At 38.5% G+C, this 11,024-nt stretch overlaps 1 protein-coding gene across 1 annotated transcript in view; it reads right to left on the reverse strand.

Annotated features, from left to right (window-relative positions):
* Nucleotides 1-283: 283 nt before the first annotated feature.
* Nucleotides 284-11,024, reverse strand: part of LOC107668841 (zinc finger MYM-type protein 2-like) — a 27,383-nt gene continuing 16,642 nt past the window's right edge. The window contains exons 5-22 of the mRNA XM_016460856.1: nucleotides 10,211-10,265; nucleotides 9,774-9,889; nucleotides 9,492-9,614; nucleotides 9,034-9,184; nucleotides 8,645-8,817; nucleotides 8,174-8,339; nucleotides 8,060-8,091; nucleotides 7,804-7,945; nucleotides 7,585-7,712; nucleotides 6,888-7,050; nucleotides 6,502-6,636; nucleotides 6,198-6,307; nucleotides 5,825-6,008; nucleotides 5,233-5,363; nucleotides 3,368-3,482; nucleotides 2,901-3,143; nucleotides 2,593-2,728; nucleotides 284-894 (exon numbers count right to left, since the gene is read on the reverse strand). Coding sequence (XP_016316342.1) covers nucleotides 708-894; nucleotides 2,593-2,728; nucleotides 2,901-3,143; nucleotides 3,368-3,482; nucleotides 5,233-5,363; nucleotides 5,825-6,008; nucleotides 6,198-6,307; nucleotides 6,502-6,636; nucleotides 6,888-7,050; nucleotides 7,585-7,712; nucleotides 7,804-7,945; nucleotides 8,060-8,091; nucleotides 8,174-8,339; nucleotides 8,645-8,817; nucleotides 9,034-9,184; nucleotides 9,492-9,614; nucleotides 9,774-9,889; nucleotides 10,211-10,265 — 2,490 coding nt within the window. The 3' untranslated portion in view covers nucleotides 284-707. The remainder of the gene's footprint in view (nucleotides 895-2,592; nucleotides 2,729-2,900; nucleotides 3,144-3,367; nucleotides 3,483-5,232; nucleotides 5,364-5,824; nucleotides 6,009-6,197; nucleotides 6,308-6,501; nucleotides 6,637-6,887; nucleotides 7,051-7,584; nucleotides 7,713-7,803; nucleotides 7,946-8,059; nucleotides 8,092-8,173; nucleotides 8,340-8,644; nucleotides 8,818-9,033; nucleotides 9,185-9,491; nucleotides 9,615-9,773; nucleotides 9,890-10,210; nucleotides 10,266-11,024) is intronic.

Genomic DNA, 11,024 nt, shown 5'->3' on the forward strand with positions numbered 1-11,024 from the left:
CGCAGCACTAACTCCTGTCCAATCCACTCCAAAACAACAAGAAAGGGGAGGGAAATAGACACACACACATTCACAAACACACTCATACCACTCGCACAAAGAGGTCCAGGGCTGCAGCAGGTTTTTTTGCACACATGGCACAGCGTCCAACACACACACCCTGCCCTGCCGTTAGAAAATCTTGGACTCTCTCTTTAACAGACGTCAATCAACAGTAATAAATACATTTTATTTTTAGAAGGCTTTGTTGGGCAGGAAGAAAAAATAAAAAAATAAAACGCCATCCTCCTTGAATCCATTACTTTACAGGACCAAAGTTCCTGTCTTCTGTCTGCTAACAGACTAGACTGTTAGCAGAAATATTTTTCAGACCACAGTGGCCTCACAAGTAATGCTACATGAACCAAAGTTTCTAACAAATTGAAAAGAAGGAGGGGGGGGCGGGGAGAGGAAGAGGAAGAAAGCAGCATCCTGTAGGTCAAGTTTCTCGAGAAAACCTCAACTCCTCAGGGTCAGGGTCTTTGGGAAGACTGATCTGAATCAGCATAATCCCACCAATATCAATATCCATCCTGACATCAGCTCTTAGCAGTATTGGGATCAGTGTGTTTAAAAGGAGAAAGACGGGGTGTGACATGGAAAGCAGCTCGTCGGTGATGCACAGGGTGTCATGACAGCATAGTAAGAAGTCTTCAGAGCATCGGCCTCTAAACTCCCTCCTCTTCGTGCTGGTTGTCCTTATAGATATCTCTGACCAGCAGCACTCGAGTCAGGAGCCTAGCCAAAGCGCTCTTCTCTAGAGGCGTCGAGCTGAACCACAGCTGACTGTCCGAGGAAGCAGAGACCTCTGGCTTCATGTACAAAAAATCGGTCCTCTGTCTCACAGACTCTGGGCTGAGAAGAGAGGAAGAGAGATGATGTCAGATCCCATTGGGTCCATTTAATAGGAATAGAGATTCAGTGATTATTAGAAACCTGGCTGATACCAAAAAGACAATTATTTAAAACACACACACACACACACACACACACACACACACAAAATCAGTAGTTTTAAAAAGTAATTTCAGGAAACAGCATGTAATGTATAAAAAAATAGATACTCATTTTGAGACTGGCTAAAGATTTAAAACAATTAAAAGTGTTATTACATTACTTTCATTAACTTTGAGTGATGTCAAAAATAATCTAAATGCAAAATGAGCAACTGGGCAACAATTAAATGTACAATATCTATGATAGATAGATAGATAAATAGCCTCTATCGCTATTTACACTTAATGCAAATAGCCGCTGCCTTAAAAAAAAAAAAAAAAGCCATCTAAATGTTGAAAATGCAAATAAATTTTATTTCTGTATTTCTGTTTCTGTATGTTGCTTTGACGAAGTGAAGAAAGTGTCAGCGAAGGTTGGAGAACCCGTCACTCTAAACCCTGATGTTGAAACACAGAGGTGATCTGATACTGTGGACATTTGGAACTAAAAACTGTCACGTAAAGCCGACTCAGGAACGACTAGTATTAATGAGAGATCACAAACACCACAGATACAGACTTTGGACTTTTTCAACTACAGATCATCAACAAAGAACGGACCAGATACAGGAGATTCAATGCGACTGATTCTGGTGAGTAGAATAACATTTATTATAATAACTAGGATCTGTATTATTTTTTTAACAAACAGGCGTTTTCCACACATTTTTAGATGCGACGTGAACAGCACCTAAAAAAACCTAAATAGGTCGTGCAAGTCTGTATCTTAAGTCATTCATTGAATCATTTATTTCAAATGATTCATTCAAATGGCTGATTCATTTAGAAAGGAAACAAGTGACATGAATGTCTTTATGAATGGATCATAGTATCATTGACAATTCATTCAAAGACAGATTCATTCATGAATGAAACACTGCAATGTTGCTCTGAGACACACAAATGCGTCTCTTTGTTAGGAACTATTTTCGCTGGTGAAAGACAAAATTGTGTCTAAAATAAAACTTACTCTGTATTAACTTCATATTTGTTGAACTGTTGAATAAAATCGATATCACATTTAAATGCAAAATGAGCAACTGGGCAACAATTAAATATACAATATCTACGGATAAGATCAATTAAATACATAATTGTAAAAAATAATAATAATAATAAAATAAAAGAGAAATTTTATAATAAAACAATTATGCTCTCCACTGCATAATAATTAGATATACACTACTGCTGAAACGTTTCGGGTCAGTAAGAATTTTTTTTATGTTTTGAAAAGTATCTTATGCTCACCAAGCATGCATTTAAAAAATGCAGTGAAAACAGTAAAATTATGAAATATTATTACAGGCACAGCTCTTTACAGTCAGTTTTATATGTCCTCATAGTACAAGTGTCAACACCATGATTCAGGATGTGAACAGCAAATGTTATAATCATTGGACACTGCTTAGTTTAGAACAATTTGAATTAGCTCATCATGGTCTTGGGTTGCGCTTTCCCACCAAAATAGTGCTGGTGCTTGGTCAGGGGATCGGCAAACCTCTTTTACATGAAGTTCTTCAAATGCATGACAAACAATAAATTTTTATACATTACTCACCACTTCGAAAGGTAAAGCTCATACAGTCTGCACTCATGTTTCTTAACAGGACAGTGAGCAGATCCTCCTGAACCACTGTCCGCCTCAAAGTTTGAGTCACAGTCGTCTTTACGCCTCCTCTTACTTCCTGATTGCTCTATGGAAGAAGAGACAAGGTTCATCATCGAGTACAGAACAGACAAAACAGCTCAAACAGAAATGTATTACTAAACACAAAAGCATGACAATAAAAATTGGTTGCAGAATAATAGCAATACTAATGAATAATGTATGAATTATGCCATGTATAATGCTTCAGATGAACACACCGTGCTGCTCCTGTGAGATGGAGGGGATGCGTATACAGACGGTGGTCTCGTGGCTGTGTGGTTTGGAACTGCTTGGGCCGTAGACATTCCCAAACGAGAGGCGTAAGTGCTGTTCAGTGGTGCGGAGACCAAAGTATTTGGTGTTGAGATAAAGGAGAGATCTCAGCAGGACAGAGGGCGTCTGCTCCCCAATCTGCCCACTGCTCCACAGATGCTGCTCTTCAACACGACCCCACCGAGAACCTCAACAGAAAACCACTCACAGTTACAAACTGATATTTAGAATCAGCAACAAAATTAGACAACATTCGAAATCAGGCTAAAGAAAGATCATTTATGTCCTCATAGTTGGATTGAGTCAACAGCTCTTCAGAATGTGAACAGCAAGTTATAATCACTGGACATTTCAAAACGTCAGTCACATTACAATAATCTCTTCACACTTTTAAACATATTAGTGCTTTTACCATCAGGAAGGACACTGGATTGCCAGTCTTTGAGGAGCTTGTTCAGTTCTTCCCCAAACATGTGGTACTGCGGGTCACCAAAGAGGTCATCCGTCCTTCCTTTATCTTGTAAATGCTACAAAACAAAATATTGGAACACAAATAATACAACACCTTGATTGCAAGACAAATGCTTTTAATAACAGGTGACTGGTCAGTCTTCAATGAGCAGTCTGATGTGTCCTCATAGCAAAAGCATCAACAGCATGTTTCAGGATGTGAACAGCAAATGATATAATCACTGGATACTGCTTAGACCAGGAGAGCTCAAGCGAAGACCTAGTTTGCATCAGAGTTTAGTTTTAAATACAGCTTAACTACTTAATCATAGTCTCTGTAGTTCTCCTTTTTAATTGGTGGGAACTTTAGTGTTGAACTAGGAGTAAGATGTTGGGATGCCCAATATATATTGGTACCATATTAGCAGGGGTGCACATAAGCTTTTCTTGTCTGGTTCTTATGAGAGCACCTGGAAATTTGGTTTGGTGCTCACACGGCACAGTGTGACTCATCAAATGTAACTATAAAAATAAAATCATTAATAATAGTTATAATAGTTTTACTTTATTTTTTTAGTTAGTTTATTTTTAAAACAAAAAACAATAATAAATTGTGATAATACTATTATATTTAAAAATAAAAAGTGAATATTAAATAAAAATGCAATTATTTTATAGTACACTTAAATTCAATGCTAATATTTACATTTTAATTTTTCTTCTTTTTTACTTGTTTAGTTATTTATATGAATTTTCATAATTTTCAAACCTAAAATCAGTGAACTTTTATTTTGGCGAAGTGTGTCAGTGAATGAAATGTCACAGTTTTGTGTTTTGCTCTGTAACCGGTAGCGCATAGCCTAGATTTATGCTTTCAGTTCGAATGGAAATCTTATAAAGTATTACAGTTTGTCGATCTAAAAGGGTGATTGTCCATTAACAGCTTTCAGCCATGTTGGTACGCAAATGAGCAGTCTGAACTTATTTACCCAGACTCAGAGTATTTTTTATTTTGACTGCGTATGCGCAGTTGTGCAACACTTATGTGCACCCCTGCATATTAATCACACATATAAGCTTTTTTAGTTATCAGCATCGACCAACATTGGATATTTAATTCAGCATGCTAATTTCCCTTCTTTTTACATTTATATTCTTTATCATCTAATACTTACTCAAATTTTATCTTTAAAATCACAAATTTAATACTTTTAATAAATTACATGTAATTTGTACATTTTAGCAAACCTCAAAATGAATATCAATTTTCATACTGTACACTGTAATGCTGTAATTCTTAAATTTAGTATAGTTTTAGTAGTACAGTTTAGTACAGGGGTGTCCAAACTCGGTCCTGGAGGGCCGATGTCCTGTAGAGTTTTGCTCCAACTTGCCTCAACACACCTGCCTGGAAGTTTCTAGTATGCCTATAAGAGCTTGATTAGCAGGTTCAGGTGTTTAATTGGGGTTGGAGCTAAACTCTGCAGGACACCGGCCCTCCAGGACCGAGTTTGGGCACCCCTGGTTTAGTATTTAAAATGATAGATTGTAGTTTTTAGTGTTTTATTTTTTAAAATGTATTATTTCAAAAAATAAATTTCTGAATTTCAATTAATTGTATAGCCTGCATATATGAATTTTTATGGATGTATATTGGGTTTCCATAAGCAAAGCATTCATTTATTTTAAATGCAGAGGTTTACTAAAGTGCAACATTTCAATCTCTACTCCATTTTTTTTTAATCAAGTGGCTCTGCTCTGTAAGGATCCTCATTTACAGCTTTAATGGACAATAATCATGTGCATAAAGGCTGTAGACAGTCTCACCTTCTGGATGCCGAGACAGAGGTAAAGGAGGCTGTCTGGAGTATAGCGCTCCCCATGGGGCCGACGCACCTCTTTGACAAAGTGAGATAAAGACTGATTCAGCTCGGCTGGGCCCAGGGACAGGAGACTAACTGTTCAACAGACACACACACACATACACAAAAAAAAACACCTTAAACAACATCATCAGTACAGCATACAGAATTATTTAAGATTATCTCGAGGATTTTTAAAATGCTTGTTCACACAAACATGATATAAAGGACCCCCTTGAAAAAAAGATGATGCATCTCAAGGGGTTTATCCCAAAGAATAAAACTTGTTGCAACATAAAGCCTGTTTTTACAAAAGTCTGATTCTATGTTCAATTCAGAAGAATGGAAAAAAAGTGCCCTCATAACTCAAAGTGATCAACAAAACTGTTTCAGAATGTCAACAGCAGTGAAGTTATAATCATTGAGCACATTCAAACCAAACAAAAGTCTCTCAACAAACCATCCAAGCTTGAAAATGTCCCTGGGTCCATCTGGCATTACAATTAACAAATCAAACTGAATTAACTCATTTAAGTTAGTAAGAAGATCATGAATACCTTGTTTCCTCTCCTTTCCTTTGGACGGGCTGGACGGTGAGGCTTCAGATGCGGCCCATCTCCTCCATGCATTTAAGCCGTATCTGGTGTTCAAGGAGAAAGAGCTGTCTGCTGCTGAGGACTCTACCGTTGGTGACGAGGATGAGGATGAAGACTCTTCCTCTACTGCCCGCCTCTTCTGGCCCTGCAGCAACAGTAGGTCAGAAACATCAGCATACACACAGTCATTGTTAACAATCACCCTCTGTGATGCCACAAGCCTCATATAGAACCTCAACAATCACGACACATCAGCATGTGAACAGCAAATGGATTTCTAATCACAGGACAGCACTGGATGCAGTGATATAGAGGTAGATGACGTGTTCATTACCCTCCTCCTGGTTCTGGGCCGAGGCGTCTTCTCTTTCTCCTCCGACAGGATTGGAGGCAATGAGAAGAGTGTGTCTGTATCCAGACACTCAACCAGGATGGGCTCTGATGCTGAAACAGACCAGCGCAACACTTCTTTACTATGTATAATTATGATGTTTGGAAACAGTGATTATATATTCAGTGTTTAACAGAGAAATATACTTTTACTATTTAATCTTTGTCAAGACTGCAAAAGGCAAAATATTATAAAAAGGTCATTAATCTTTCGCAATAACATGCGAGTTCCTTTAGCGCTATTGTACCAAGGGGCATGTCCTTCTCCAGGTCCAAATCTGGTTCATACTTGTCTTCTTCCTCCTCTTCTGAGCTGCCACTGCCATTTTCATGTTTTACACTTTCCATCTTCACTTCTCTACTGCTCTTTTCACATTTGATGTCTAGAAAAAAAGATTCAAATGTTTTTGGATTTACAAATGTTGTATCATTTCATAAATGTTGCAGTATAAATGGAGGGGAATGACAGGCTTATGAGGGTAGAAGTGTAAAATTGACACTAGAGTGTCACAAAGCTGAGAAATGAGAACCAACAACAGCAGCTAATTGCTGAGGTGAAGGCAGTGATGTTACAAACACAAGTAGAGTCCTGCTTCAGTCTGTCAAAGGTAGACAGCTCCTAACATGTTCTTACTTGAGCATTTGGGTTTCTCATCTTCTTGTGCAATCACTTCAGCCATCGCTATTAGATCAGCTTCCAGAGGGTCAGAGGGGACTTTGGCTTTGAGCTCACTGATGGTCTTCACAATCTGCTCAGCGTTCTGCAGCGTGGTTGGTAGAAACACTGGTACAGGCACCTGAAAGTACCAAAACACAGAGGCAATGAGGGTCATTTCTATGAGGTAAGGCATGTTGCCACTATGTATTTTCAGAACATTCTCATGTTTGAGTAACATAAAATAAACAGATAAAGGAAAAATAAAATATATCAATTAAAAAAAAAAAGAGACAAAATTCAGCATAAGTTATAATAAAACATTTTATGTATTTTCAGAACATTCTCATGTTTGAGTAACATAAAATAAACAGATAAAGGAAAAATAAAATATATCAATTTAAAAAAAAAAGAGACAAAATTCAGCATAAGTTATAATAAAACATTTATGTTTTATACATTATCAATTTAATTTAAACGAACAAAAAACATGAATTAATAAAATATGCACAATATGAACCATTTTCACCAATCGACTTGACTACGAATTGTACTGTATTTTCAACTGGAAGAGAAACCTGACTGGCATAACCTTACTGAAACTACATATACATGCATCTAAAAATATTGCAATTACAAACAATGTGATACTTTGATTCTGTGAGGGAGCGCTTACCGGTACAGGTATTGCAATAGGAGTGGGCGTGGCCTGAGCATAGAGGTTCATGGGAACTGGGATGTAAACGGGAACAGGGATTGGAACAGGAACATACTCCTTTCCTGAGCCCTCCACACCTGCCTCATCTGAGGAGAAGCAAATAAGAAGCACATAAACCTCCATCTTTTCCAGAAAATGTTTGTGCAGTTTTACTGTCACAGAGCAGAAGGTACTCACCTGTCTGCAGTAGTTTGCTCTGCATGTGGGGTTTGCAGTAGGTTGCCTTGGTCATAGTGAGGGGCTTACAGAGCACAGCTTTATTTTTCACATCCTTCAGGATCCCTCCCCCAGCATACGATACAGGCCCCTGAGTAAACGACTGCAACAGTCACAATAAGAACGGACTAAAGTCAATCTAAACGACTACGCAACATGCCAATTTGTAGCTTCTTGTGTTTAACAATGATTCAGTCAAAACTGACAGCACCCTCACCATCTTAGATGCTTGGGTTGCTCCTCCAAACCCTGTAAATGGACCAAAGGATTTAATTTTAAACATGACAGCATGATTCAGACATGCACATTTCCAGGGGGTTTTAAATTGTACCTAAAGCTGTGTTTTCTGGGCCTTTCTGCGTGGCCATGTTGGGCTCGTTCTGTTGGCAGTAGAAGCGCAAAAGACACTGCTGGTCACAGAAACGCTTCATCTCTTCACGCCACTGCACAGACTCCGTCAGGTTCCCCTGTACCTTACAGCAGTCGCAGCGTGCCGCCTAGTGGACATGGCACATAAATGCAGGGATTTCAAAGTACTGCAGCACAGATGATTAGAACCAATAATATAACAAGAAATAGTTCAAAATATGCAGGATCTCTGATAAGAAATAAGTTAATCCCTCATAATAGACATACATTTAATGGGTATATTTTAATCTAGAGGAGGCCATTTTTGTCAGCTTAACAAAATATGTCAGTCCCCTGCCTCCCCTGTGGTCTGTGAAGAAGCAGCACCACTACCAGGGCTTGATCACATGATCCCAAAGTTATGAATGATCAAATTAGACGAAGATCAGTGTACCTTGTAGTACCAGTCGTGAAACTTTTTAGCACACGTCTCACTGCAGAAGTCCCTGCTGACTCCGTCTATTTGTTTGGTGAGAGATTTCTTACACATCTGGGTGCAGTGGTTGCAAGTGACACACTTCAGGCCCAGACGCCTGGCGAAATCCTGCTTGAACAGTAACTTACATCCTGCAGAACGAACAAAAACACTGCCTGAAATATCACTCCTGTCATGATGGATAAATGTAGTAAAGTTTAATATCTCAAATATGTCAAATTCACTAGAACATTGTCCTCAGACCCTAAAGATAAAATCACAACATGTCATGATGTGAACATCAATAGATTTAATCACAGGACAATGTACTGTTAAACTCAGACAGAAATTCAGAACAGAATAATGACCTTCACTACAAAAGGGCCTCTTAACACCCGAAAACTTCACAGTCTCATGCAGAGTCTTCTCTTCCTGACAGTATTCACAGAACGTCACTATGCAGTGGAGCTTCTTGTAGTCCCCACAACAGGTCTTACTGCAGAACTGATACACCTTATCCTGCAGGGATCAGATATAAATCACACTTTAATCTTTGGCTACTCAAATCCTTAAAATAACAGTTTGTCCAAAAATTTTAATAACACCATAATATGCTTGGCCTCAATCAACATCAACATTTGCTTGGACTACTTTAATAGTGCTTAGATGTGTCCTTTGTATCCAGATCTTTCAAGTCTCAAGATCCCATGCTGTTATATGATCTGTAATTTGATTTTGAATTAATTTAGAGGGAAATACTCCTTTAACGGTTTACATATAAAAAAAAAAAAAATGGGCTAGTTGAAATGTATGTGCGAGATCTCACCTCCCACTCCAGAATCTCTGGCTTCAGGTTGAAGGAACCACGACAGTAGTTACATTTCAGCTGGATGTTCTCAGAAGCTGAAGCAGGAAATTGCCCATTGGCTGATGTTTGGATGGTGGCATTCTGCAGGAGACATTTGGATAATAAAGCCACCAGCAGAACATTACAATTTCGTACTTAGACATTCCTAAGATTTAATGACGCATTTACTAGCTTGTGTTCTTCTACTCAAGGTTCTACAGAAATTTCATATAACACAAGCTTTAAAGGCAACTGAAGTACCTGAAACTTGGTGACACATTGTGAACTGCAGAAGCTCAAAACCTTCCCTTCAGGTAGAGTTGCCTGGTACTGAGGTAATGCATTTCTCTTACAGAAGTGGCATGAGGGCTCAGAATCTACAAATACAAACAAGATCAAACATGAGCTGACATTTATAACAGATACACAGTTCTCCTGACCTCAAATCTCTGACTCAGAGTTTGTAATAGGTACACATCTTAAAGCAGGACTCAAATTGCCTGCCTGTGAAAGGAGCTAATATCGACATTGTGTACATTATATGTACTGCAGAACAAATAAGGACAACATTTTGCATATTCAACATGTGTTATGAAACCACATCAAACGTAGGCATTAGGAGAACACAAAAGTAGGCCGTATGGCACCCATGGAGTGAGAGTGACAGCATCAGCTCTGGGTTGTGATTATCTACTCACTCTGTGCAGCAGCTGCGAATTTGCTCTTGGTCATACAGGCTGTGGTGCAGTAAGACTCCATGGAATAGATTAGTATAATGTTATAAAATCAACACATTGACTACTAAATTGGTGTAATGGTCGCTGCTGTTCCCAAGGTGATCAGCATGGATACACCACAAATACAGTCAAGGATGGCAGTAACCTGCTCGAAAATGATATTCTACAATGGACAACAATGAAAGGTGGGTGAGAATGACAGTACTTGGGTTTTTCATCCAGGTGCAATGAACTCGTATTACATATGCACTGAATATGTGTGCTGATTCTGAGCATTCTCCCTCATGGGCAGCACATTCAAAGGCAAGATTCCAGTGCTCTACTGTGAGCAAAAATTATTTGGGCGCACAGGCTCTAATGCAATCAAAACCACAAATTTATGAACAATGCCTGAAGGATTAAAACTCCCTAAAGCAGATTGCATCACTTGCAGTGTATACAACCTAGCTGACCTTAATGGGAATAATCTAGCTCTATTGTGTCACACCAGTGTTAATTTTGACAGGCACTTTTGATTTAGTCTTAGTCTTTATCTTGAGACGAAAATGCTTAATAGTCTTAGTCACATTTTAGTCATTTGAGTCTTTCATAGTTTTAGTCTATTTGGTGTAATGCAATGTGTTTATGTGGTTTAAGGTTAAAAAAACACATTATTTCCCACATACTGTACATTATTGTTTCTCCTCTATGCCCCGCCTTTCTGAATTTTTACAAAGCTCATCGTTCTGAAAAGCGAGGTGTACGCTGATTGGCCAGCTATCCAGTCTATCCAGTG

Source organism: Sinocyclocheilus anshuiensis, unplaced genomic scaffold (genome assembly GCF_001515605.1).
Source record: "Sinocyclocheilus anshuiensis isolate Anshui unplaced genomic scaffold, SAMN03320099.WGS_v1.1 scaffold136, whole genome shotgun sequence".
NCBI lineage: Eukaryota > Metazoa > Chordata > Actinopteri > Cypriniformes > Cyprinidae > Sinocyclocheilus > Sinocyclocheilus anshuiensis.